Source organism: Prunus persica, chromosome G6 (genome assembly GCF_000346465.2).
Source record: "Prunus persica cultivar Lovell chromosome G6, Prunus_persica_NCBIv2, whole genome shotgun sequence".
Taxonomy (NCBI): Eukaryota; Viridiplantae; Streptophyta; class Magnoliopsida; order Rosales; family Rosaceae; genus Prunus; species Prunus persica.
The window spans coordinates 24,663,926-24,691,884 of NC_034014.1; the positions used below are offsets into that span (position 1 = coordinate 24,663,926).

A 27,959-nucleotide genomic window follows, 5' to 3' on the forward strand; every position below is an offset into this window, starting at 1 on the left:
CCCAACTGAGTTACATCTTGAGATTGTTCGCAATCAGATATATTTTCTGCATGAGTAACATAACACAAATTTTTATAACTAGACAAGAATATAAACATGCACATGTAAATATGAACATATATAACCTTCACTTTGTCGAATGTTTCCAAGTCTTGTGACAACACCAGACATGTTCTTTTTATTTATTTCTTCGCCAGGCATAGTGTTGTCCTTGTCAGATGAAGGAGAGACAACTTTCTTCTTTCTTGATCCACCACTTTTCTTTTCCATTCCATAGTTTTCAGGTACTATTAAATTCTCCTCAGAAGAATGTGCGGAACGAGTTAACCTCCTCATGTTGGTTGGAACTGTTGACTTGTTGTCCTTAGCGCAAGTCTTCATTGGAACATTTATATCTTGAATGGCTCCAGCATCACCAGGCATCGGCTTTTCATTACTTTCTTCCATAGGGATGTTACTCTCTGCATGAAGTGGCGAAGAGACTGCTTTCTTATTTTTCGATGCATCATTCTTCTTTTTCAATACATTTCTTTCATGAATGGTGACATTTCCTTCATAGGAAATTGATCCTGTAATATGAGCTGACTTGCTCTCTTCCAACCCTTGTTTAATTGACATAGTTGATTTATCTTTTTCTTCTTGGACTGCTGAACGAGTCAACCTTCTTGTGTTGGTTGAGGCCCTTAACTTAATCTCTTCAGCAGAATCTTTCACATGAGAATCATTGTTTTGATTTTCAAAACCTTTCTGAGCTGCTGAGAGAGTTTTTCTAGCATCTGAGGTCTCATTTTCACTCTTATGGGCTTTGGTTGCTTCAGAAGATAATGTGTTACTAGACATATTGTCACTGTCACGGGAGTTGAATAGCTCAGTCCCACCTATAGCAATATGCTTGTGAGTACTCGATACTAGCAAAGCCAAAGCTGCACGAGCAGCAAGAGGACTAAGACGGGACCTGAAGTCTGAATGCTCTTCTTGTATGGATGAGCAAGGGGCTTGCGGGCCTTCATCTTCTATGTTTACTTCCAGCTCACCAGAACTCTGAGCAATACTTTCTGATTGATCCTGGTCATGAGAAACCTGAGCATTTGAAATGCTTACTTTGCATCGAATATCTCCCTTGTTATCAGCTGCATGCACACAACCAGGAATAATCTAAATGATGTAAAACTAAAAGAAAACTGATCAGTTAGCATTCCCTACGTTCTGTTAATGAAACTATGTAGTTATCCCCTCGTTATTCTTTGTATTTCTTTTCAAACTTCAAAAAGTTACACAATCAAAATGACCACCACGGAAGGAAAGAAAAAGATTAGGGGCTAACTGAGTAAACTTTTAAGTTCGAATAGAGTCACCAATATTGAAAAAATATCACTCGGGTATCATGCAGTTAACCCTTGCAAGTGTAACTCCCATGTATCTGGCTTCAGCATTAGCATTGATGTCAATCTCATTTGTTGATGAGAGTAAAGGGGGTTGGGGGCAGGATGGAGTATTTTATTAGGCAAGTTCTAAGACTGACCCAATTATCAGTCCATTGCCATAAGGTGGCTAACCTCTTTCATAAAAACCAGAAATATGTAAAAGCTAAAAGTTCCTTCATGTAAGCTACATAATTATTCCTCCCCTAAAATTAAGCAAATGAAAAGGCACACGATTAAAATAGGGAGCTGATTTCCCACTCCTTTGTTGTCCACTTACACTTCCTTGTATGTTATAGTACTAAAAAGTATTTAAAAAACAAAAGGGAGTGTAAGTGGAAAAAAGGGAAGTGGGAAAATCAGCACCCTTAAAATATGGGTACATTTAATTATATTGGATTATGCATATACCTTGGACCATACACAAGGTAAAGCCCATCGACTACTGCATCACTTTGCAAGTACCATACTCCTCTAATTCAACTTAAGAAGGGCGTTTCAGGTTCAAGGTGCAGATGCAACACACAGTTAAAAGAGAATGCTTATGGAGACAAGTTTCTTAAAATTATAAACAAAGACAGATAGAAAGAGATATTGCAACAACAGGTCTGAATTCATTAAACATATAAAGTAGTGAGCAAGGATGGTTACCTTTAACCCCCTCTAAAATGTCTATTGTAATTGCTTTTCTGAATTCATTAGCTGAAACAGTGATGTCTTCAATTTGCTTTTCCAGAAATTTATTAAGATCCAATTCAACAGCAAAATCCTCAACCTCAAGCATGACTGGAACGGAAGATGCACTATCTAAACCCATTTGTTTAACTGATTTCAAGAATGCAGAAACAGTTGGATGGACATTGATGTTTTTGCCTGTCAGTTTCATGATTGAACTAGATGGTACAGTCACCATCTGTCCTTTGAGGTCTTGGTGAAGCCACTTGATCATAAAAGTGCATCTACAATAGACCCTCGTTGAGTGTCTCACTCTGAGCACCTAGTCGTCAAGATGTGAGGACATGGACTGAATTAACAGAATATATTTTTTCATGCAAAAGGTGTATCAAGTAAATAATTATCAAATAAGCTCAGGACTGCAGTACATTATAACCCACGGAACATGATGGTTATAACCCAATGAAACATGATTTGGTTAACAAAATTAATCTAATTTATTTCCTATTATAGTTATTAACCAGATACGCAAAGGAAAGACAAATTTCTCAATTTATAAGTACCCAGGGCCCCTGTAAATTTGATGGAAACATCCTCTTTAGCATTATATAATCCTTTTTTTAACTGACTAGGCATTATATAATCAAGCACTTAAACAGTGAGCAATAAATACTTCAAGAGAGTAGATAGATGATAGCCCTGGTTCCAAGTACGCTTTAAATAAATTAGGGAGCAGATAAGTACCTTTTCCACCTTGGCATCGAAGAAGTGGCTCTTAGACTGTGACTTGTTGATGGCAAGAACATGCTCTCCTTCAATGCGAGTGCAGTCATCACCCTGAAGAGGTGCACAACGAAAACGGAGACGCGTAAGGGCTTCATCCGTGTTCAACACCATATCTTCTAACTCCTGGCCCCCAAAGTCTACAATTAGGCTATCTTTGGTAGAGCTGTGGAACACAATCAGGAGCAAACTTAAAACATTTTGTATGCATTTCTAACAGTTGATATTTCAAACTTGACAAAAATAGGGCGCTAAAACACAACTGCCTGACTAGAGAAATTTAGTTCTTCATGATCCGTTGTTTGGATACATTCGTTGTTAGTGTTAATATCCATCAAGTCATCCCCATATACAGTTATGAGTGACATATGACATGACACTCTTTCACAGCATGAGTAGCATAAATATTTTCTTAACTTTCTTCAGTACCCATTTAGAAAGTAAATACAACTGGGAAATGTGATTGAATTGATAAGATCATACAATTACAAAATGAATATAGTTGGTTTCACTGGATCACTGAAGTAACTCTGTATACACTATAAAGGAAATTAAACAAGTGCACAACCAAGCCAGAAAATTAAACAACTAATTACACGACATCAAATAGTTGAACCATCAATTACAGAGAGAAGCTGAATGCATGTACACACTATGATCGGATATCATAATTCCCATTTCCAAGGAAAACCCAACGATCATCTACACCTAGAGCAAAAATTCAAAACATGAACAAAACCCAGGTCCCTAAAACTACTGGGCAAAACCCATCACTGCATTTTCCAATAAACAACAGGATCACAGTCTGGAAACCATTTTAAGTGGGTTGGTTCAGTTGGATGGCTCACCTGAGAGAGACTTGACATGGATGCCAAGACGAGTCTTCCTTGCACATAGCTTCAAGCTCAGTGACATTCTCTGCCTCACTGGTATCGCCCATTTCATCCCCTCAGGTTATAATCGTCTCTTTGGGTGATGAACAATAATGGAAATGGGACGAAGATGGAAGCTATGGAAGACTATTTTATTTGGTGTTTTTTTCTCAGAGGCTGTGGAGTGAGGGGTTAGCTTCCAGAGCATTTACACAGTACGTTCGTGCCAGTCTCGGGTCGGGCCGGGCCACAATACCTGGGCTAGGGTCGGTTCACGTGTACGGTCCAGATTCATGCAAGTTTCGGCGGGCTGGACAAACAGCACTGAGCTGAGCTGGCATGATAGAAGAGCACAATTGATTTGTTGCCGACCAAAAAAAGGAAGAAGAGCCCGTTTGAGTTTGTTATATACAAATTTTGTGAATTATAAATTACATGAACATGAATGTAAATGGCACCATTTCTTCGGGTGCTTTATCATCGATTCAATGTTAGTCAAACTCAAAAATGTTAAAGTTCAGATATAATAAAAAGTATAATGTATCATCGAGCCAGTTTCAATTGGTCAAACACATTTCTAAGTTATAACTCAACGAATTCAAATTTAAGGTCATCTCTATTCATAAGGCTAAATGTAGTTAAATGCTAAAAATTTAGTCCTCCAAAATATTAATTTTTTAAAGAATAGTACATGGCTAAATTTTTCCATCTCCAGTCATGCATAGCAATATTTTAGGATCATTTATATTTTATAATTTTGACAAAAACTATGGTACAACATTCATATATTTCACAATTATGTATTGTTTTATTTAATTAAACTACGATTTATAGACAATATTTTTTTAATTCATATATATTTTTAAAACAAAATGAATTTAAAACATTTTAAAAGGTTTTGAATAAATAAATAAATAATAACTTTTCAATCAATGATTTTGAACTCCAACGATCAGAAACCAATTATATATATATATATATATTTAAACAAAACGAATTTAAAAACATTTAAAATGGTTATTAAAAATAAAAATAAAAATAAAAACCTAACGACTAGCTGACATCATTGATGATGTCAACGTGCCTTTAATATTCTGTTCTTGCCCATGCGTGATACTTTCTCCTCTTGGAAAGCACATACGCTGGGCTACATTTGGCCTAGTTGGAAGGCTAAAGGGCCCAATGCGGCCCTCCAAATTTTGCCAATTTTTAGCTCATAATTGAAAATGAGTTTTGCATTATTTTAGGACTACATTAGGCCTATGGCCCATAATTGAAGATGGCCTAAGAACCTAGCCCATACTTTATCTCCACAAAATCAAGCCAACCCATTTGAATACTTGATCTATACAAATTTAAGAACCTTAGCCCAATACTTGATCCATAGTAATTAGGGGCATTGTTTAGAACTATTAAATTCTATAATCAACTAAATCTCAATTTAGAGCATATAATTTTATTTAATGCTAAATGGATATTCTAAATTTTATTTTTTTATCTTGTAAAATCGACGCTCTAAATTACTTTATTCTATGAATTTGGAATTTGAGCTAAGGTGCAATGTGGCTAGTGCAATTTTCGTAGTCATTAGGGCTAACAAACATATGCCTCATTTCTGATCATAGGTACTAAACCTACCCTATATTATGTAAATTTTTTTTAACAAACAAAAACGTTACAAAATAAGGTCCTCAAGGGATCTTTACACCACCATACATATCAAAGTGTAATTTATGTAAAAAAAAACTTCAGGAAAATTAAATATACAAATACAATGATTTGTACAAACATGTTCATACTTTGCAAGAATGTCAATCACTTGATTTGTTTCCAATAAGCATGAGGCAAACTATAAGTATTGTAAATGTCATAGTTTTAACATTTTTGTTTATTTTGGATTCATAAATAATTTGAAGTTATACCTGTAATTGAGCTGGGTCAATAATTTTAAAATAATCATGATATTTTATTTTTATCAAACACTTTAAATTACATAATTTTAAAATAAATTTGTGAAGAAATAAATAAAAACAATTCCAAACAAGGTGTAAATATTCTTAACAAGAGTATAAATCCGTACAATAGGTTTAAATGGCAACCAAATTAGGATTGGATTGGATTTCACGAAAAAGATTTGTCAAAACATTCCAATATAACGATCAAATTGTATTTGATTAGATTTTGAACTCGTGTACTCAAATAAGAAAGATACAAACTTACAAAGTACCTTTTCTTCCAGAAGAATAAGCCTGGATTGTAATTTGCAAATAATCACAATCAATCAGGATTCAGACTTTGACCAATAAATAAATAAATAAGGATTCAGAGCGGGAGTGGGCTCCACCCAAGTGTATACGCGTAAAAGTGAACGGCTGATGGTCGACTACCGGAGGGAACAAAGACCCCAAAAGGAAGGCAACCGACTAACTGTAGGAAAACCCAACGACGCGCGGATTGGTGAGAATCTAAATCAAACTTGACCACGGGTCTTCCAAAGCAACATGCAAACAATCCAGGCCGTCCGTTGCTCCCCATATCCCACGGCTCCAAAACTCTAGGGTTATAGAACGTTCTGGAATTCTAACGCTCCCAACGCTATATAAACCCTCCGATACCCAGCCTCTCATCACTTAACAAACCCTAGCAGCCAATTGTTTTTCATCCTCTTCTTTTTGATTTATTTTCGTTGATATATTCGTCGACGAAAACCTAGAATATACAATGGCCGGCAAAGGAGAGGGACCAGCCATCGGTATCGATCTCGGCACCACCTACTCCTGCGTTGGTGTATGGCAACACGACCGTGTTGAGATCATCGCCAATGACCAGGGTAACAGAACGACGCCGTCTTATGTCGCATTCACAGACACCGAGCGTTTAATCGGTGATGCTGCTAAGAACCAGGTCGCCATGAACCCCATTAACACCGTATTCGGTAAGATCCGAGTTCCTTGCTCCGTTTTCTTTCAGTAACTTATAGATCTGTATTGTTGTTTATATTAGTTTATGGATCTGTATTTATGTTTACAGTAGTTTTTGGATCCGTATTTTTGCTTGTAATAGCTTATAGATCTTGTTTACAGTGACTGGTATGCTATAGATCTGTTTAAGCTAGATTTCTTTTGTTATTTGACTGTTTGATTGGTAAATTTATTAGGTAGTTACTTGTGTAGATCTGTGTTTACATGCTTCGTGTTGTTGTATCTGGTTATTGGCTTAAAATTAGATCTTCAGTTAGGCCTTCGAATATTGGATTTGAAAAAAACGAAATTTGATTAATAGATCTATAAAATTGTATATTTGATTTGGGCTTCAGTTTAATATAGTTATAATTAAATAGTTGATGAACAACTTGATCACTGAGGTTCCCTAGTTTTTATAGATAAAATGTTATCAGTTTTGGTAATTATGATTTGCATACAAAATTATTTTATAAAGTACGAATTGTAAAAATAAACAGAGAACCTTTACGTTTATAATTTATTGTATGCAGAAAATGATTTGTTTTTAGCTCGAATTGAATATGTTGATAGTATATAAATTCATCATGATTGGATATTGAGTTGTTTCATACTAGTTCAGGTGGTGAAGGTAATAAAATAAATTTGATAAATAATTATTTTGCTTGGATGATTTCAATTATATGTTTTGTTTTGACAAGTGTGTTGTATGATTTTGGATAAGTATACCATGATAGGCTAATCATTGATTTGTTACCATTGCAGATGCTAAGAGGTTGATTGGTCGTAGATTTTCTGATGCGTCTGTCCAGAGTGACATGAAATTGTGGCCATTCAAGGTCACCCCCGGACCTGGTGACAAGCCCATGATCGGTGTCTCTTACAAGGGAGAAGACAAGGTCTTCGCCGCTGAGGAGATCTCCTCCATGGTCCTTATCAAGATGCGTGAGATTGCTGAGGCTTACCTAGGCAGCACCATCAAGAACGCCGTGGTCACAGTCCCTGCCTACTTCAACGACTCTCAAAGACAGGCCACCAAGGATGCCGGTGTCATTGCTGGAATCAATGTCCTCCGTATCATCAACGAGCCCACAGCAGCTGCCATTGCCTATGGTCTTGACAAGAAGGCCACCAGCGTTGGTGAGAAGAATGTCTTGATCTTCGACCTTGGAGGCGGTACTTTTGATGTGTCTCTTCTCACCATTGAGGAGGGTATCTTTGAGGTCAAGGCCACAGCCGGAGACACCCATTTGGGAGGTGAAGATTTTGACAACAGAATGGTGAACCACTTTGTTCAGGAGTTCAAGAGGAAGAACAAGAAGGACATCAGCGGCAACCCAAGAGCCCTCAGGAGGTTGAGGACTTCATGTGAAAGGGCGAAGAGAACCCTCTCATCCACTGCCCAAACCACCATTGAAATTGACTCTTTGTATGAGGGTATTGATTTCTACTCCACCATCACCCGTGCCAGATTCGAGGAGCTCAACATGGACCTTTTCAGAAAGTGTATGGAGCCCGTCGAGAAGTGTTTGAGAGATGCTAAGATGGACAAGAGCACAGTCCATGATGTCGTGCTTGTTGGTGGATCAACCAGAATTCCCAAGGTGCAGCAGCTTCTTCAGGACTTCTTCAACGGCAAGGAGCTTTGCAAGAGCATCAACCCCGACGAGGCTGTCGCCTATGGTGCCGCAGTCCAGGCTGCCATTCTCAGCGGTGAGGGCAACGAGAAGGTCCAGGACCTCCTTCTATTGGATGTCACCCCACTATCTCAAGGTTTGGAAACTGCCGGAGGTGTCATGACCGTTTTGATCCCCAGAAACACAACCATCCCCACCAAGAAGGAACAGGTCTTCTCAACATACTCCGACAACCAGCCCGGTGTGTTGATCCAGGTCTATGAAGGAGAAAGAACCAGAACCAGGGACAACAACTTGCTCGGAAAATTCGAGCTCTCCGGCATCCCACCTGCACCCAGAGGCGTTCCCCAAATCACTGTTTGCTTCGACATCGATGCCAACGGTATTTTGAACGTGTCGGCCGAGGACAAGACCACCGGACAGAAGAACAAGATCACAATCACCAACGACAAGGGCAGGCTCTCAAAGGAGGACATTGAGAAGATGGTCCAGGAGGCAGAGAAATATAAGTCTGAGGATGAAGAGCACAAGAAGAAGGTTGAAGCCAAGAACGCCTTGGAGAACTATGCCTACAACATGAGGAACACCATCAAGGACGAGAAGATCGGAGCCAAGTTGCCGCCAGCTGACAAGAAGAAGATCGAAGACTCGATCGAAACCGCCATCCAGTGGCTCGACAGCAACCAGCTCGCAGAGGCCGATGAGTTCGAAGACAAGATGAAGGAGTTGGAGAGCATCTGCAACCCAATCATCGCCAAGATGTACCAGGGTGCTGGTGCTGACGGTGCTGGCCCTGTTGATGATGAAGCTCCAGCTGGTGCAAGCGGCCCTGGACCCAAGATTGAGGAAGTCGACTAAATTTCTGCTGGGGTTGAATTTAATTTCGGAATTTTAGGTGTTTTTGAACTGAATATTTTTATGTTTTTTTTTCTTCATATTTTTGCCTTGGAAGTTATTTATCAAGGCCTTTAAGTTTCTTTTTTAATTTGCGGAACCTATAGGCACCGTGGTATTTTTTCCTGGATCTCTTTGCACCGGGGCCTTGTTATTTTTTGGATCTATTATAATTACAAGTTTACTTTTTAGCCAAAGCTTTCTTGGAATTTTATTTTGTTAATGCTGAAATTGACAACGCCAATAACCTAATTAATGTGTTTGAACAAAATTACGGAAATTATTATTATGTGATGGTGTGCCTTGATCTAACAGCGCATGAAGGCTAGGGCCGCATATGAAGGAGAGAAAGACACCTGCTGTAAGAGTCAAAGTTTATGTCGACACGACATGATCCTTCCTCTCTCCTCTTATTTATTTGTTTGTTTGTTTTATGGTAAACAGAATGGTAAATGCCAAGCCTGAAAATTATTGTAATGAGTAAGAAGCATTTCTTATTCATTAGTATAAACATGGTTAACGGACTCTTTGCTTTGGGACCACTTTCAGGTAATCAAAACTTGAAAGCGCTTTTCTGAAGGGTACTTGAAAAATGCTTCTAACAAAAGCGCTTATAATCAGAATTGCATTTCCTACTTCTGGACCGGTTTGCTGAACGTGGTGGGCACTGAAAGGCGGACAAATGGAAAATTGACATGAAAGTTGGAAAGGTCGTTTGAGGCCAGACGCCATCCTTGACCTCTTCTAGTCTTTCTACATCTCCCTCCTCCCTGGCTCTTTGACTAAAATTTCATTCGCACAAGTATGCTATGCAATAACAATGAAATGCAACCCTCTCCATATTCCACAAAATTGACCAACTTATGGACTGATTTGTTATTCAAGTTAGCTCAAGGGTTACACGGAATGAAAAGGAGTTTATAGACAGGTAGAAGAAGCAACTTGGGATATTTTTCCCAAAGTAGACTATGACTGCCACAATTGGGATATTATTTAGAAGTACTGTGGTTGGGCAATGGCCACACATAAGGGTCAAGAAAGATGCTTATGCTTTTTAACACTTTGAAAATCCCACTACAGTCACCACTCACTGCTGGATGAGTTAAAGATTCTAGTTTTAAGACTGAGTGGGTGGTGGTGAGGTGAGGTTGACAACATAACTTACTCCGTAAGATGTTATAAGTCATAGATAATCCATAATCATGGCAATGACATCTATCTAACTCTTAACACATGTTCTGCTACAATACAAGGCTTTCAAGTCTTCATCACCCCCCATTAAACAAACAATGGAAAGAAAGAAAGAAAATACACTACTTGCACAAACAAAACTTGAAATAATTCTTTGACAAAAGTGACAATTAAAGTAACATAGTTTTAATACATTGTTGACTGTACCATCCTCTGTGTATTTGTTTCTTGCTACTCAACTAGTGGTTATTATTATTATTATTATTATAAACAATAGTCTAAACTAGAGTTAGAGGGGATAGAGGATTCCGCATACACACACAACTAAGATACCATGCAATTCGAACCTGATACTTCTAGTCTACAAGTAAAGGCCTTTTTCTACTGGGGCTAGACCCGGTTGCCAGCTAGTGGATTCTTGTTACTTAATATGATGATAAACAAATTCCTTCAAGAGTAAGTTGACTCTAGGTACCGCCTGGCTGAGTTTTTCAACTTGTATTATGGATTTACATATTAATTTCTGCTATGGAAGTGAGAAAAAAGCAAACAAAGAGTTCAGTTTCTGGAACCAAAACATAAATCAAGAATGGTTTAGCATGTATATTTGAATCAAGAATAGTGGGAGTCAAAGCTAACCAGATGCATAGATTAGTAGCAAAAACTGCAAAGACAAATGTGAGAAGCACATTCTTTTTCCTTCATAAAATACACAAAATGGTACAAAGTTAGTAGAACAATGAAGCACCAAACATGACAATAACCCTTACATAAACTCTATAAAATGCCTATCTCAAGTCAACATAAGATCATTGCCTCCAAGGTGAGGGCGGAGGCAAACACGAACCTCATGTTCTTCTGGTCCAACGCGGAGTTTTGGAACCATAATCTCTAGCACAGAACCTGGCCCGTCGTAATAAGCTTCTATGTTAGCGTCTTCAGGAATGCGGGTGGACAGTGGGATTTCTCTAACAAACTCTCCTGGAGGACAATGCTCAGAGGATGGATCTGTAAGCCTGAAAGTCCGATCATGTCTCTTAATGAATGGCATGCGAGATGTGCTCATACAAGACACCTTAATGATACCATGAGTAAGAGTATTCCTCCAAGAGACTTTCACCCTTTGGAGATCCACAAAGGGTAAGCTGATAATGATCAAATAACCTGCATCATCCTCATAGATTGTTTTTGCAGCTGTAACAGGTCCATGAACATTCTTCATTACACCACTAAAGTGATTTGGCCATTGCGACCCATTTGCGTGGATTTCCATATCTGGGATTCGATCAGATGGAGGATTAACAGCCAGGAAGCAATCGTCATCGTTCCCATGGGGAAAAAATTCCTTCCTCCTCTTGCTGACAGGAGACAGGTCCATTCCATCAGAATTGTTGTTGTTAGATGGTTGCGTAGACAAATTCAGCCCGGATCCATTCAGAAGTTTCTTTGAGTGGGAATTCGGCACATTCTTTAGTGGGGCAGGTGGCCTCTCAAGCTCAAAATCTGTATTTGGAAGGTTCCTCCATGAACTAAAGTCACCTGCTTCCATAGGGATTGTGAAGTTCACATCCCGCCCAGTCAGTTCCACCCACCTCTTACGCTCGTCCTCATCAAGGCCAATGAGATTAGGTGCCCGAACAAGTTCAATCCCGTGCACACACTGGGGGTTTGAAAGACCCCTATAATGCTTCCGCTGCATTCTGTGAGATCGAACAAAACCCTTGTCAACACTAAATGGAAATGGACGCTCCCCTTGGCGGGAATGTCCATTCATGTAACTCCTTAGCTGCATCTTACCCAACGCATTCTCAGGCCTCTCCTTGAAAACCCACATGTACATATTCTCCATGTCATGCTGAACCATGAAAACATCAAGCTTGAGATCAGACTTCTCAAACCCATTAACCCCATTGCTGTCCCTGATGATTTTGGCCTTTGATTTCTCATTCAATGCAGGTTTGAAGTAAAAACTGAAGAAAAACCAAGCACCCCATATGCTGTCTACCCGCTTGGCGCATTTCCGTCCAACCACCTTGGGGATGGTAAGTAAACTCTCGGTCTCGTAAACCTGTGGACCAAGCCCAACATCTAGAATATCACAAGGGTCCGAATTCCATGGCGGTGGAGGTGGGCTGCGCTCAGCTGACAGGGGTAAATTGATATCAGGGGGGCGGGAGAGTATGATTTGCCGATTCATCTCCAAATCCAATTCGTCGTGAGAGGAAGCACTGGAATCCATAGACAAGAGCGTGGATGGGTGATGATTCTCCATTGACAAGGCTGTGAGCAGAGAATCTCCCATTTCAGCTGAACAACTCCTGGGTGGGTATTGTTGCTGGTGGATTGAATATTGCCATTTCCCAAAAACAATTCAAAGAAATAACCTTATAAAGACCTTCATCATATCAATCCCCACTATATCTCCCCTCCATCAAAACCCTAGATTTATCAAATCAAATAACAAATTCCTCACACACCCACGTCAAGAATTCAACAAAATAAAACAAGATTCAATAACCCAATAAACAAAACATAAAAAGAAATAAACTTTCTATGGAAAAATAAAGAGAGTGAGACAGTGAGAGAAAGATCTATAAGAAAAAAATGATGGTATATGGTTTATAAAATCTGTGTAAAAATCTCTTCAATCTCAACCAATGGAGAGAGAGAAAGAGATTTCTAAAACGCTATAGAAAAACTATATCCAACCTTAGCCCAAGAATCTCCTGAATTCCTCCAAACCCAGGTGGGAGACACTGAATCAGAACCATCAAATCCATAAAATAAAATTTTTAAAAATATCTAAAAAAGCAAACCCCAACCAAAAAAGAACAAAATTTTAACCAAAAAGACCCAGAAGAAGAAAATCGAAGGGGATCTTCAAAGAGAGTACCTTTTGGGATAAGCATCGGGGAACCGGAAGCAAGAGGGACCTCCAGAGGCGACCATGATGCTCATCTCCAGCGTATCATCAACTACCATATTCGCTTTTCCCTATTCCAGTTTTTATTTTCTATTTTTATTTCTGATTTTAATCTTAAGTTTAATTAATTTTTTGGCCTATTTTGCCGTCCAAAAACACAGAGGCATCGGAGAGAGAGCGTGAAAGAGGGCTAAATTGGATTTAGGTTTTTGGGGGTGAGAAATGAGATTGAGAGTAGGAAGAGAAAAGAGAGTCGTGGGGGAGCATCTGGTTATAAAGAGAGAGATGGTGGGTTAAAGCCCGCACTAGATGTCACCCATTTGGCCTACCGTTACCCGTCGTAACGGTGTTTGTTGTTGTTTTTTTTCTTTTTTTTGGAAAATACTTGATTCCTTATCATGCAAGTAGGAGTTTTTATATTCTTATCAAGAACAGTATGATATGTGTGTAAAAGTTTTTCTTTTTCTATTTTTATTTTTATTTTTTGCATGTGCGTCAAACTGTTATTCACATGAAAGTAAAGTATCTCATTACAAGGAAAAAGGCAAGTAATATCCTCTTTTTTGTCACATATGATATTGAGGGAGTGAGAAATCAAACCTCGAGATTTCGCATGCAGAATAAAAATGCTTTTAAGTATTAAAGCGATAAGCCTCTTGTTCTAAGAGTTATTCTTTTTATTTATCACATATATAGGCAGTGTGCCTATAAATTGGAATAATTTTAAATATCGTTTTGTAAAAAAAATTAATTTTTTTAAAAAAAGACTTATAGTTAATTGATAAGTTATCTGGGACGGAAAATTCCAATTAGGTCATCCAATACGACATAAATAATTGAAATGGACCGTGTCTTCAAACCAAATGCAGCCAAGCTCCCAGGTGACTCAAATTTGCTATTTTGCCCTACAAGTTGTACGATAACAAGTAATTGTAAACACGCATGTTGACTTTCTATTCTCCCTCAACTTATCATTCCACCCTTATCTCTCCCTTTGTCATTTCTGTTTGGCACTTTGTTCTATTTACAATAGTACCCATTTTGTTTTTGACACTTATTTTCATTTTGTTCTGGTAATAAATAAGCATTCAGCATCCCTTTTGGCCACTTTTTCACACACATATTTTCGTATTTTTTACACTTTGTTCTAAAGTTTAAATATGCTCTTTCGTCAGTCAATTCTCATTCACCGCAGCATCAAGATCTTTTTACAACAAATCTAAATCCGTTACTAAAACCAATTTCTGCTGCGAAAGACCTTCGGCACAAAAACTTTCACCGTCGAAAAAACCACGTTCAAACTCATTACACATTACTGAACCACCATCCGTATCAACTTTGATAAGTTTGAATGCAATTAAGGAAACATAAAAGAAACTTTCTAATTGATTGAATGAACTTTAAAGATTCTCGATGCAGTTTTTTTCCTTCCATTTCAACTTTACCTGTTTCTGAAGATATGGAAATAATGTAGAAGATGAGAAAAACTGTGGCAATAACTCCTTGTAAGTTGTATTATTAAAGCTCAAAGAAGAAAGTGTGTCGTCCACTCTCCATCTTTACTCTTTTAATGGTGGGTGTGGCTATCAATCCTCTCATCTAAGAGGGTCCTCCCCGCACTCCCTAAACACCCCAAAAATCCATCCATCCCACCAATCAGCAAGTGTGACTGCTTTTTTATTTTCATCTTTTTTAATACATATATAATATAATGTTGTGGTTTATGTCGCTTATCGATCTGGTATAATGTTGTGGTTTGTGTCGCCTATCAATTGGTTTCTCAGATCTCTCTCATCTCTCTCTCTCTCTCTCTCTTGCAATTTTGGGATCAATGGCTAAGTTAATTTATTTTTCCTTAGTCTTCTTATAATAACAATGTCCCAAATGAACCTTTCCTAGTTAGCCTTAATCCCACCTTATTTTATAGAACTAATTATATTATTCCATAATTGCCTTTGTCTTTCTTGTCCCACATGTGCAATAATGGCTTCATGCCCCATTAAGTGTGTAAAGCCATATATAATTATAGTTTAATTACACCACATCCTACATTTTTTTCATGTGTGCAAAATTATGATACTTGCACCCAATTATCATACAACAACCCATCATCTTTTTGTTTCTGTTCTTTTGGGGGCTTCTGTTTTGGAGACGCAAGCCAATACATCAGTTGGGTAAGTGCAATAATGGAAATTGGATAGCTCATTGTAAGTGCATCGCATGTAGTCACCCCCTACCTATATTATTAACTAGTAATATAGGATTGAATTCTCGTACACGCGTGTTATTCATGCGCGTACGAGACTTTTTATTTATACGAAAAAAATGTTCTCTTGCTAAGTGATATAACATGTGAAATGAGCGTAGTGCTAGCAAGGGAGGAAACTGAAGTGCAGTCTCATTAGGATAAACACTTTCCAGGCACTGAGTCAATTTTTAATGGGAAAACAGAGCATAATTCAGTAGAAATTGTTTTAATATGAACAAGGGGAATCTACTGTTTTTTTTTTTCCACTTATACCAAAAATAAATAAATAAATATTTTTTTTAAGGGTTTGAAAAAAGGGTTTTTTAAATTATTAAAGTGTAGATTAAATGAACTTACATGTAGATATATAGATATGCCTCAGATATCACCGTATATATGCAGAGGCCATACATGGTCATTGGTCAGGTGTGTTCTGTTCTGAAACAGAGGAACTTGCCTTTACTAGGACTAGTTCTTTCTTTCAGGTCACGTACGAGGAAAATGTGGAAGCTGGCCCACGTGGCACTTTAATTAATTAATTACTTATTTTACAATTTACAGGCAGGCCTCTTGCTTATTATAATTTTAAAAAATTGTGTTTCAGAGATTCACCTGACCCGGTGTTTACTGCAGCAACTTCCCAACTCTGCCCTGGAAACATCATCCTATCCCTAACCCTAGGTAGGCTTGGCCCATAAGAATGGTTGGGCTGAATGGGCCTAGTAATTTACATTCTTCGGGCCCATATACGGCCCGAAAATTCAGCTCGGCAAACCCATCGTGAACCGTTTATAGGGTAATTTTGACATACACTCAGTTGTATACAACTGGTGATAGGAAAGAAAATAAAAACTAATATATGGGAAAAACGAGCGAAAATTGTTGGATAGATCATATCATGTAAGTTTCCTATATATGCAATTATCATGTGAATTTATAGGATAACAACTTATCCACACACAAATTAAAAAGGAAAAAGAAAGTTCAAATGGATTATGATCAGTGACGGAGCCAAAATTTCACATTAGATGGGGCCTTTCATAAACCTTGTATTCTCTTCAAAATTATCATGAATTTCATATTTTAATATCATTATCTACACTATTAAAGACTTAAATTTTGATAATTTATATTCCAAAAGAGAAAAGAAATAGAAAAAAAAAGAGTTCTTAAAGTGCAATATTAAGATACCCAACTCATACATTAAAAAAATGAGAAAAATAAAAAATTCACAAAGCTTTAAACAAAAGAGGAAGAGAAAGAAAAGTTAAAATTTTAGGAGTTTTTAGTGCAAATATCATAAACTAACCTAGAAGATTTAAGTGAGATGAGTAGAAAAGAGACCAATAAATTTTATGGTTAATTTATAGATAAAAAAAACCTAATATTTTATTTATTTTAAAATAAATATTCTTAAACTAAAATAATATATATTATATGCAAATAAAAAATGTAAAATTAAAATGGAAACCTGAGACCACACTGGTCTCATGCTGGGTCCGCCCCTTATTATGATGATGTTTGTTGGTAGAAAAGTTTTTATTCATGGAGCATTTAAGTTGCAACATCAGCAATGTCGGCAGCCTATTGTATTATTTGGTAATTGGTGGCTATCACAAATTCACAATGCTGAACATGTGAAGTGGCAAAACTGAAAGAAGCACATCCAGATCAAGGCCATTGACATGGCAATTGGACACGTGTTGCAAGATCCAAATGAGATAATTTTAAATAATTTTAAAAAAAAAATGAAGAAGAAAATCAATATTTGATATCTAGTGGCATCTTTGAAAAGTAAATTTAAAAAAAAAACAGAAAATAAAAAAAAATAGTGTAATGATTAAAATATCTCAATAATTGAGGCAACTCGGAGAGACCATGGAGATCTTGAAAACGAGATGGTTGAGATATTGGGAGAGGGGATTGGTGGAATTTGGGATCCTAGTCGACTCACAGATACAAAAGTGCAAACTTTATTTTTATTATTTTTGTTTTATTTATTTATACATGGAAAAGCAACGTCTTCTTGATAAATAAGTTGAACCATCAAAGTTATTGAGTTGGTTGGAATCAGATCTTTGTGGTATCATCAGCATCATGCATGATGCATTTGATTAGAAAGTTAATTGGGAGGTTACAAAAAGAGATTAGTTGGACTAACAATAATTAGCCATGTTGTCACTTAATTTTGATGCTTTGAGTGACAAACACTATTTTTTTTCTTTCTCTTTTTCAATGTGCTTCCAAAAGATTTACATGTGAGGGAACAGTAGGTGCTTGCTTAGCTAACAATGCATAAGTAATAGAAGTTTGTAATTATGTTCATAACATTATTAACTGATTCGATACAGCTCGAATTCGATGCATTTAAGTCAAACTAAGAATACCTGGATACTCGATTTGGATCCACTCAGCTTTCATCCTTAGAAAGCTAGAAAGGTATATTAGCACATGGTGAGATTGTTAAAGAGCAGTTCCTTGAGTATGTCTAGAATTGATTCCATTTTGCAGCACAAGTTTTACTCATCACATATTCCACTCTCCAACATAAGTAGCATACAGTAGCAACTCATGAAGATGCATCTAGTGTGGACCCGAGGGAATATGTAAGAGAACTAGAGAGTGGCCCAAAATCAAAAGGAATCTCCATGGGTCCACATAAATAATATATAAAAAATATCAATTTTTGCAAGCTTTGCAATTTCTTATATTTGCTACACAAATTTTTTTTGTAAATAAAAGTTCATCCACGGAACGACCCTTATTACAACCCTAGGATACTGAATAAATTTTGGGATTAGTGTAATTTGTCAATCTAGATTCTGTTTGTAAAACAACAATAAAAAAACAGACGGTTAGAATGTCTGATAAGAGCATCTCCAAAGAAGATGTCGAATTCTATGTAGCACTTTTAACGAATAAAAATAACGGCTGAAATTTACTCCAACCGAACTGATATAGTCTATATTTTAATACTTATCTATATTTTTTTCTTCTTGTTAGTATTTCATGTATCTATCTACTATCATTATATGCTTTCATTATTATTATTATTATTATTATTATTATTTATTGTCACTTGACAATACAATATTATTGAATTTTTTACCATTGAAAATTTATGTTGATCTTTTTTCTGTTCTTTTCATCAACCAACATGGAGATGGATGATTTTTTTGTTTAATTATATTTATGTTATATTTTATAATTAATTTATAAGTATTTTAACTTAATTAATGTATTACTCTTAATAGTAAAATATAAAAATACATTCATTTAAGAAAGTAATAAATAAATCAACACTAATGTAATAAAATAATATTTTAATTTGACATATCGAGTGACTGTAAAACTATAAACATTATCTAATACTAGCCCCTTGGCATGTGAGCATTGGTTTTATTTTTTATTTTTAATTTTAATTTTAGAATGAAGAAAATATAACATGGGTAGTTATGTTCCATAAGAATAAGACTTATTATCTAATTTTGTTTTTACTATGAAAAAGGTGAATTTACTATACTATCCTCATTTAATTAATAATTTCAATTCTTAATGTTTGAATTAACCAAGAGCATTTCTGGTATTTTGAATGTTTCACCATTCTCTGCCTTTTACTTTATATATATAGATTTTGATTAATTAGATATATATTATTTATATATATTAATTTACCATTGACTCAAAGGTCAAACTCACAAGCCATTCAATTGGGCCACTTGCATAGCCCAATCCAAAGTGTAATATTTCCAAGAGTAAGTCTTATAAAGACCTCCAAGGAACTCTAGTTTTCCAACGTGGGACTAATTTCGACTTAAACATGTTTGCAATGACTTGCAGAACCAACAGATTCAACTCATGCTCATTTTAAAGAGAGCGTCTTAAGTGTAACTAGTTGTATACAATTATATACCTCTCTCTCTCTCTTTCTCTCTTTCTCTCTTTCTCTCTCTCTCTCTCTCTCTCTCTCTCTCTCTCTCTCTCTCATATGATGTGATAAAAGAGATGGAAACATGATGTATACAACTGATAATAAGAAAGTTTTCTCCTTTCTAACCTATCCATACATCAATAGCGGCTTTGAGATTTTAGGGTTCTCTATCAAAACAATAAAAGGGCCTCCTAAAATAAAGTCTTCAACAAAATATTCTTTTTACATACAAAGTTGTATGTTGGAGGCCTCTTATATTGGGCAACACGAAAATCAATATTAAATAGGAATAGGAAAATCAACATTAATATTATCCTATTAATATAGGAGAAGCCAAAGCAACCGATACCAATATAATAAACTCACATCAATAAAATGATATTTATTATGAGGCCCAAATTTCCTTTAAAAAAATTATGATAAAAGCGATGGTAATTTTATTGATAACACATGAAAAAAGTACAGAGTAGTTGCAATGCCAAATATGAGTATAACATCTACAGTGACCAAACACAAAAATAAATTGGTTTGATCTAGAGAGAATTACGCATGCCAGAAAAACCTAAAAACTCCAATTCGGCAGACAAGAAGCATATGTACTCAGACCTACAATACAGATTCACCGCGCAATGACAGTAACGGCAAATCCGCATCGAAAAGTCGAACACTAAATACATACATCAGCAAACTCCTATTGAGTTTCTAAGAATTATTTGACTAAAATAAACACAGAAAAAAGGACACCGCACCACATCCTCTCCAGCAAACCACAGAGACTCGTAGTGCCAACATGGCTAAACCTCTTATTTTGCACAGGCAAAACCCGATCCCACACAAACAAGCAACAATCACGTTTCCAACTCCAAACACTGAATTGGAGCAAATTCCATATGCATGGACCAAAAGCTGCAACAAAATCATGGCGTCTACGGTGAATTGCAGTACTTGCTTCAAAAACACAACAAAAATCAAACAGAAAAGCTGGGTCGACAACACCACACCACAACAATTCCAGTAACAGCAAGATACATCCAAGAACAACAAAAGTCACCAAGGACCTATAACAGAAAACACACAAACAAACAAACAAACAAAAGACAACATCCATATAGATCTGGGCAAAGAACCCAAAATCTAGACAAATCTCGGGAGAGAAATACGGTCGCTTACTTTACTCATGCCAAACGCGGCCCCTGCGATACATGCATACTTTCTATGTAAATCGGACTGTACTGACTAATTTTCGTCGGATAGTATTAATTTGTTCCGGAGAGTACTGACTATTTATCCATAATATTATAAGGCGTTTGGTGCTGTTCCGGATAAATAGTCTGACTAAGTTCTACTGTGTTTGGTGATGTTCCGGATAACATCAGATCAGACTATTTTTAAAATAAAAAAAATTTCTTTGATAATTTTAATAGAAATTGAGATTCAAATTACATGAATTTTTTTTGGTAAGATTCATATGACAAGATTTGTTTTTCAATTGTTTTTGCCAATATTTTTTTTCTTCATATAACCCATTATCATAATTGTAGTATCTCATAAAAATTCCAACATACTCGCATACGTTAATAAAAACAGTACCAAATAATGTATAATTCAAAGTGATCACATACTAAGGTGATAAGAGCAAAAGGGAAAGTTGTTCATAAACCAAACTACATCAAAGAGAGAATCACAGCTCCCTCGCCCCAAGTAATAGAAGAACAAATGCTTTTCTCATAGCACCATCCAATGTCAAGAATGTTCTCTCATAACTTGCTTTCTCCAAAATTAGCCGTAGTGCCTTAATTTGGTCATTAATAGACAAGTCCATCTTTGCCAATTCAACAGCAATGTCAGGTCTTGGTTCTGATCCTTTCACCAAACTATTAGTTATAGTTTTCAATTGATCAATAAACTCAGAAATCATCTCACTAAATGCTTTAGCCATTTCCTTTTGAATATCAGTATCTGCATTTCGTTTGCGGTGTCGACCGCTTGAGCTAGCTGAGTTTTGTTGATTTGATCTTGGCAAAGAGGCAGAATGATCTGGTTCAACCTCAACTTCCTCATCATCATCATTGACATCAATGTTGGATTTTATAAAGAGAGCCTCCTCTTACTTTTTTTTTTTTTGTGTGGGTTGAAATCTGATCTCATTAAAGAAACCCAGAAAAAATAGATTACAAAGCAAGTCACAAAAGCTGGGTAGAGGCACCTAGACCTCAAAACCAAGGCTAAAACCAAGCTTCTCACCCAGACCAGTTCAAAACTAAACAAAAACAAAATACATAAGATAACATAAAACAAGGAATTTGGACAGCACCACCCATAACCAATCAACAATGTCCCAAACGCAAGACCAAACCCACTATAAAAGAAATCGTAACCAAAGGTACTAAAGGAAAATGGTGATGACTCAATTGCTGTTGCTGCTGCTGTTGTGAAGTTTGTGTATTTATTTAAATGGTTTAATTTGCTTCGGTAATAGGATTATGCAATTCATTCATTAAGCCCATGTCCAATGTTTCTCATTTGTAAAATAGGTCCTTTTACGATTTAGCTTTCATTCATGTAAGTAAGCATAACCTAATTTCAAAAACGAAAAATACATAACCTAATTCCACAAAAGTTTAATAAAAAAATTGAAATATATAAAGAATAGAGAAGAAGCATATTGGAGAGAGAGAGAGAGAGAGAGAGAGAGAGAGAGAGAGAGAGAGAGAGAGAGAGAGAGAGAGAGAGAGAGAGAGAGAGAGAGAAAGAGTGAGAGATGAATACCTGGAGAAGAGTGAAGAAAATAACCTTTGGAGAAGATAGCAGAGAAAAACCCTAGGGAGAAGAAGAAGAAAAGAGCGTTTGATTTTTTTCGTAGAACGCGTGCTTAGCCGTATAATTAAGCGTGTATTATCTAAACCGGACTGTGTGGATTGTATTAGTTAGTCAGGTAAGGAGAGTATTAAAAGCCCAACCTGTATAAAATAGTCGGGTAATTAAATAATACAAGTTGACATCAAACACCTGACATAAACTATTTACTCCTATCCAGAGTCTAATATGGTGTACCAAACGATGCTTTCCATGTTGCAATCCTATTTCTAACTTCAAATATTACGCTGATAAAATTTTTGGGCTGGATCAACTAACTTATTTGGTTTGAATTGGACTAAGTTAATGTGTTTGGGCTTCTTCACTAGAATACCATGTGCTCATATTGACCAACGTTGACTTTAATATCCTATCTGTTGACTACTACCTTGGTGATATTCATTGATCGAATCAAATTTGAGCATAAACACCAGTTCATGTGGATAGGCAAGCTGACCTCTAACAAAGTCATTTTCATTTGCTCCGTGCAGCTACGCCTAAAAATCCTAGTCATCAAGAAGCCTTTGTTTTGTCACCATTGCACAAGACAGCATACCTCAACCTCATAAGTCTCCTAGCAATGAAACCCAATTTAGCATGCCCAAAATACCTCTCCTTCATCTCCCACCATCACCTCCCCCCATTATGGACGGCGGAGGACCACCACACCGGAGATTCGAGCTCGGGCCAGAAATCATCGGTCTACTGGGTGTTTTCGCTGGAGTCATAGTTGTTGCCACATACCAATGCCTTGTCAACAACTGTTGTTGCAGTCAAAGGCGCATACAAAATGCAAACATACAACAACAACAACAACAACAACAAAATGAACAACAACGGCAGGGGATTCAAATCAACCCAAATATGCATAGGCCTCCTACAAGCAATAATCCTCCACCTGCCCATTTGATCCCAATTTTCAAATACACCAAAGAATGCAAGGAGGGAATTTGTGCTGTGTGCTTGTGTGAGTTCAGAGATGGTGAGACAATTCGTGTGCTGCCTGAATGCATGCACTTGTTTCATGCGGGTTGTATTGACATGTGGTTGAACTCCCACTCTAATTGCCCACTTTGTCGTACGGATATTGTTCCTCCGGGACATGTCGTTTTGTCGATGCCGCCTCCTCAACATGTCGTTTTGTCGATGCCGCATTTTAGTGGGGGAGACATTTAAGAGGGGCACTTGATACACTTTTGAGTTAATTAATCATCTTTTGCTGTGCCCATTACTCAAGTTAGTGGGTTTTGTTTGGTGAGTTAAAAAAAGAAAATTGTAACTATCTTATGAATTATTTACTTTTTAAAAATTTACATAAATGATATGTGTAAAAGGGAAAATTCGAACTTTGATGTAAATGAGCGGGTTCATTATCCTGATGAATTAGCTTTTGGAGTTGAGGCCGTTGCTTGCACCAAATCCGGTTGGGATTTTTTTGGGGTCATAATCCTGTTAGGTTGAGCAGCCTGATATGAGCTCAATTTAGAAAAAACATTGAATTGGGCTTCCTGAGGGTCGGGCCCATTTTATCCAATTGCCAACGTTGACCGTTGACTGGTGCTTTTATGAATATATAATATTATTCTAACATCGTATTTGAAACAAAATAAATAACATTTGTTGTCATAGGCAAGTTGACCTCTAGCTGTACAAAATTTATAGTTATATGTAAACTAATAAATTTTCTTTATCTTTTTCTCCGTACCCCCAAGTCTAAAACAGCATAGTGAAGTCCTTGTTTTGTCAGAAATGCTCAAGACAGCATCTCAAATCTCCATCTCACCTAGCAACCAACGCCAATTTAACCTGTGCCCAAGACACCCTCCTCCGTCATCTGCTACATTATCTCTAACCCCACCTCATCTCTCTCTCCAACATGGATTCATGGACGGAGGAGAGCCACGCCGGAGACGATTTGGGATTTGAGTTCGAGACACTTAAGCTCATAGGCTTCTTGTTGTGCCTTGCAATAGGGACCATCGTCGCTGTAACATATCAGTGCCTTGCCGTTGCTGACCAAAGGCGCATGCGAAACAACAACAACACACAGCAACAACAAAATGAACAGCAACCTCAGGGGCTTCAAATCAACCGACAGTTGATCCCAGTTGTCGAATACAGCAAAGAAAGCAAAGATGGGATTTGTGCTGTGTGCTTGTGTGAGTTCAAAGTTGGTGAGGCAATTCGTGTGTTGCCTGAATGCATGCACTTGTTTCATGCCGGCTGCATTGACATGTGTTTGAGCTCTCACTCTAATTGCCCACTTTGTCGTACTGATATTGAGCCGCGACATGTCGTTTTATTGGTGCCACAATTCAGAGGGGGAAACCTTAGCATTTGAGCTTGCAACACATGTATGGATGGATGGGTGTCCATTTAGACTTATAGCTAGTGGGTTTTGTTGTAATAGATTACGAGCAATTACACAAGCATCCGAAGTTCTTTATACGCCTTTCTAGTTTTTATAAAAAGAAACCAATTTTATTTGGTGAGTAAAAAAAAAAAGTAATTACTCTTGCTTATGAATTATTGACTGGCAATGCTTTTTAAAATTTTTTTTTATAGATCTAGGTCATTATTGCTGTTGGCATCAGCTCAATTTTGTAGAACTGAATTAGGCTTGTTTAAGGATCAGCTCAATTTTTTTTTATACCTCTGATCACGTTGACTGCTACTTGGATGAAATAATACTATTATTAACATGATAAATAACAGTTGCTGTCATAGGCAAGCTGAGCTCTAGGCTCTAGCTGTATCAAAGTTCTAGCTTTTTGTTATACTTACAACAAGGTGATTTTATTTTTCTTCGTAACCCCCTACGTGTAAAACAGCATAGTGAAAGTCTTTGTTTTGTCACAAATGCTCGAGACACAGCATCTGAAACCTCCAACTTCCAAGCCACCTAGCAATCAACGCCATTTTAACTTGTGCACCAAGACGCCTCCTCCTTCATCTAAAACCCCCGGATCATCTCTCTCTTTCTCCACCATGGACGGATTAGGGGGACCGCTTGACGTTAAGATGATAGTTCTCATAGGCATTTTGGCCCTTGCAGTTGCAATCATCGTTATTGTAACACATGCATGCCTTGCCGATGATGACGACGAGATTCATATCAATCGATATCGCAACAGGCCCCGGAGAACAAGAACACGAACAACAACAGAAACTAGAGCAACCACAACTACAATAAGCAATAGTTCTTCATCTGCACATCATCAGTTGATCCCAACTGTCGAAGAAATCAAAGATGGGATTTGTGCTGTGTGCTTGTGCGAGTTCAAAGATGGTGAGGCAATTCGTGTGCTGCCCGAATGCATGCACTTGTTTCATGCCGAGTGCATCGACATGTGGTTGAGCTCTCACTCTAATTGCCCACTTTGTCGCACAGATATTGAACCTCCTCCTCAACATGTCGTTCTGTCGATGCCAAGTTTCAGTGAGGGAGGCCTTGGGAGCACTTGATCTTATACCTAAACTTGCTTGTGAATGATTTGGGTTGCATTTTTCCTTGTTACAATTTTTCATATTTTTATTTCAATCGAACCCAAATAAACTCAATAAAAATGTCATAATATTCCAAATTCTAAGAAGAGGATGATGTGTGTAGTAAAAAAAATTATATTACTCCCTTTGATTATATTTTACCTAGAACTAATTGCCAATCGTCCAATTGCACATTATGTTTTGTTCCTTGTTCATTTATATTGCACACAAGATGGGTCGGTGAGGGTCCAGACGGAAAATCATGTTTATGGCCTGTACAAAATCTGTACTACAACTTGGGGCATGTTTGGTGGAGCTCTGGCCCAGCTTGAGCCTGGGCTGGTTTAGTCCAGTCTGCCCTATACCCATCACTGAGGACCCAAAACCACAGACAACTAGGACCTAAACAAACCACCTGTAAAATATATGCATAATCCTATACATATAGTCAGTCTCTCAAGTGCCAGAATCTATTCGTGTCATGAGCACCACATGTTTCGTTGTTCAAAATTGTAGCCCAATATAAAAGAATATTGATTTGCAGACTAATAGTTTTAAGTTTGAATTTTTATAATATCGTGGCTGGCAGTACATAAAAAAATTATAAACATACGACTTACATTAGCACAAGTTGTTTCTCCGTTATAATATAAGTAAATATTTATTAATATATACTAAAGTTGAAAAATGAATCATAGTCTATCAATGTTATAAAAAGGAAACGAATTTTACTTGGTGATTCTATACTAGAATACAAATGATGTACTTGATACTAACTGCAGTAAAATATGTAGCTATCATGATATTACTTGAGACTTTCCCTGAAAACCCCACAAATTCCCATCAATAATTGCTCCTCACAAACCCAAAGAAAACTCCACCACATCACACACAAACACAAAAACACATTGTTTTTTTTCCAACTTCACCAAACTCAAAAGAAAAACTCCAAAACCTCACCCACTCTCTCTCTCTCTCTCTCTCTTATCATGGAGAGCGCACCCACCGTCCTAAACAAGCCACCCCCACCTTTCCCAGCACCGCCCAGAAGCGTAGACTTCTCTGCCCTCGGATTCATCCTCGGCCTCGTCGCCGTCATCACCATCCCTGCTCTCGTCTACGCTTTCTTCTTCTCCATCAAGTGCCCTCCCAACCCTTTCCGCCGCCGGCATCACCGGAGCTCCACCACCGCATCGGGACCCATCCGACCCGAACCCAACACCCTCAACCGGAACGACGTCATTTCTGACGTCAAGTACCAGAAACAGACCCATGTGAAGGAAATTGGAACAGAGTGCCCTGTTTGCTTGTCTGTGTTTGCTGATGGTGAAGAGGTCAGGCAGCTGAGCGTCTGCAAGCACTCTTTCCACGCTCTCTGTATAAACATGTGGCTTAAAGACCACTCCAATTGTCCCATTTGTCGAGCTTATATTGCCGTCGATCGTAGTAGTGGTAACAATCGAACGGCGTCTGGTGCAGCTAGAGATAGAGATGATCAGCAACAAGGTTTGCCTGATGCTTCGTCTATGGTTTGACACACTAAATTAATTTTTGTTTTTTTCCTTTTGTTCTTGGAGGGTTTTGTGGTGATGGGGTTTTGGTGGAAGATGATGATGACAACATGTGGCAGCTGGGATATTGGGTTAATTCTTTTGCTTTCTTTTGAAGTTTTCGGAAACTCACCGACAAAGTTGTAAACTTGTAGCTGTAGTTCAATTTCTTTAGCTTTTACTGGAGAGAGAGAGAGAGAGAGAGAGAGAGAGAGAGAGAGAGAGAAATGCTAGAAAGTAGTTGATTAATCAGGGCTTCTTCTATAATTTGAAAGTTGAAAGTTGAAACTTTGAGCTGAATTTCAAACCAGATGATGTTTGTTTTAATCACCTTTACCATATGGCATGCCTAATCATTTCTCAACTGTAGTCAACATATATACTGTCAGCCATGTGAGAACCAGCATGAAAAAATGGAAAAGAAAAAAAAATTAAATAGGGTTTTTGCTTCTTCATTGGGTTTTTTAAGGTTCTTTTTTTATTTTTGCTCAGTGAGTTTCTGATAAAAGAGTACAGAAGTGGAGTGGGTGAG

General features: G+C 37.3%; 7 protein-coding genes across 8 annotated transcripts in view; 5 read left to right on the plus strand and 2 right to left on the minus strand.

The window, feature by feature from the left end:
* Nucleotides 1-3,929, minus strand: part of LOC18774156 — a 5,377-nt gene extending 1,448 nt beyond the window's left edge. Inside the window, exons 1-4 of the mRNA XM_020567036.1 lie at nt 3,728-3,929; nt 2,841-3,045; nt 2,073-2,418; nt 125-1,130 (exon numbers count right to left, since the gene is read on the minus strand). Of these exons, the coding sequence (XP_020422625.1) occupies nt 125-1,130; nt 2,073-2,418; nt 2,841-3,045; nt 3,728-3,819 (1,649 nt within the window). The 5' untranslated portion in view covers nt 3,820-3,929. The remainder of the gene's footprint in view (nt 1-124; nt 1,131-2,072; nt 2,419-2,840; nt 3,046-3,727) is intronic.
* On the plus strand, nt 6,182-9,439 carry LOC18772756 (probable mediator of RNA polymerase II transcription subunit 37e). The gene is made up of 2 exons (XM_020566993.1): nt 6,182-6,686; nt 7,477-9,439. The coding sequence occupies exons 1-2, from the start codon at nt 6,473-6,475 to the stop codon at nt 9,204-9,206; spliced, it is 1,944 nt and encodes a 647-aa protein (XP_020422582.1). The 5' UTR covers nt 6,182-6,472; the 3' UTR covers nt 9,207-9,439.
* On the minus strand, nt 11,056-13,852 carry LOC18774070. 2 transcript variants are annotated; one of them, XM_020566061.1, is made up of 2 exons: nt 13,327-13,852; nt 11,056-12,768 (listed from the first exon to the last, which is right to left on the minus strand). In XM_020566061.1, exon 2 carries the CDS (start codon nt 12,733-12,735, stop codon nt 11,227-11,229), a length of 1,509 nt encoding a protein of 502 aa, XP_020421650.1. In that variant the 5' UTR covers nt 12,736-12,768; nt 13,327-13,852; the 3' UTR covers nt 11,056-11,226. The 2 variants fall into 2 exon arrangements, with proteins under 2 accessions (XP_020421650.1, XP_007207368.1); XM_007207306.2 differs by having other exon boundaries at nt 11,056-12,872; nt 13,327-13,851.
* Nucleotides 19,564-27,757, plus strand: LOC18773753 (RING-H2 finger protein ATL33). The gene is made up of 2 exons (XM_007206657.2): nt 19,564-19,590; nt 26,842-27,757. The coding sequence occupies exon 2, from the start codon at nt 26,867-26,869 to the stop codon at nt 27,410-27,412; it is 546 nt and encodes a 181-aa protein (XP_007206719.1). The 5' UTR covers nt 19,564-19,590; nt 26,842-26,866; the 3' UTR covers nt 27,413-27,757.
* On the plus strand, nt 23,037-23,567 carry LOC18774266 (RING-H2 finger protein ATL51). The gene has a single exon (XM_007206444.2). It carries the CDS (start codon nt 23,037-23,039, stop codon nt 23,565-23,567), a length of 531 nt encoding a protein of 176 aa, XP_007206506.2.
* Nucleotides 24,268-24,732, plus strand: LOC18773421 (RING-H2 finger protein ATL80). Its single transcript, XM_020565868.1, has one exon. It carries the CDS (start codon nt 24,268-24,270, stop codon nt 24,730-24,732), a length of 465 nt encoding a protein of 154 aa, XP_020421457.1.
* LOC18774474 (RING-H2 finger protein ATL38) lies at nt 25,251-25,856 on the plus strand. Its single transcript, XM_007206776.2, has one exon. The coding sequence runs from the start codon at nt 25,251-25,253 to the stop codon at nt 25,854-25,856; it is 606 nt and encodes a 201-aa protein (XP_007206838.2).

What these genes read in the sequence shown, in the direction of transcription:
- LOC18772756 (XM_020566993.1), top strand. Translation starts at nt 6,473, where the DNA reads ATGGCCGGCAAAGGAGAGGGACCAGCCATCGGTATCGATCTCGGCACC. An exon ending in CCCCATTAACACCGTATTCG is followed by an intron (nt 6,687 to 7,476) that starts GTAAGATCCGAG and finishes TTACCATTGCAG; the next exon opens with ATGCTAAGAGGTTGATTGGT.
- LOC18774070 (XM_020566061.1), bottom strand. Translation starts at nt 12,735, where the DNA reads ATGGGAGATTCTCTGCTCACAGCCTTGTCAATGGAGAATCATCACCCA.
- LOC18774266 (XM_007206444.2), top strand. Translation starts at nt 23,037, where the DNA reads ATGGACGGCGGAGGACCACCACACCGGAGATTCGAGCTCGGGCCAGAA.
- LOC18773421 (XM_020565868.1), top strand. Translation starts at nt 24,268, where the DNA reads ATGGATTCATGGACGGAGGAGAGCCACGCCGGAGACGATTTGGGATTT.
- LOC18774474 (XM_007206776.2), top strand. Translation starts at nt 25,251, where the DNA reads ATGCTCGAGACACAGCATCTGAAACCTCCAACTTCCAAGCCACCTAGC.
- LOC18773753 (XM_007206657.2), top strand. Translation starts at nt 26,867, where the DNA reads ATGGAGAGCGCACCCACCGTCCTAAACAAGCCACCCCCACCTTTCCCA.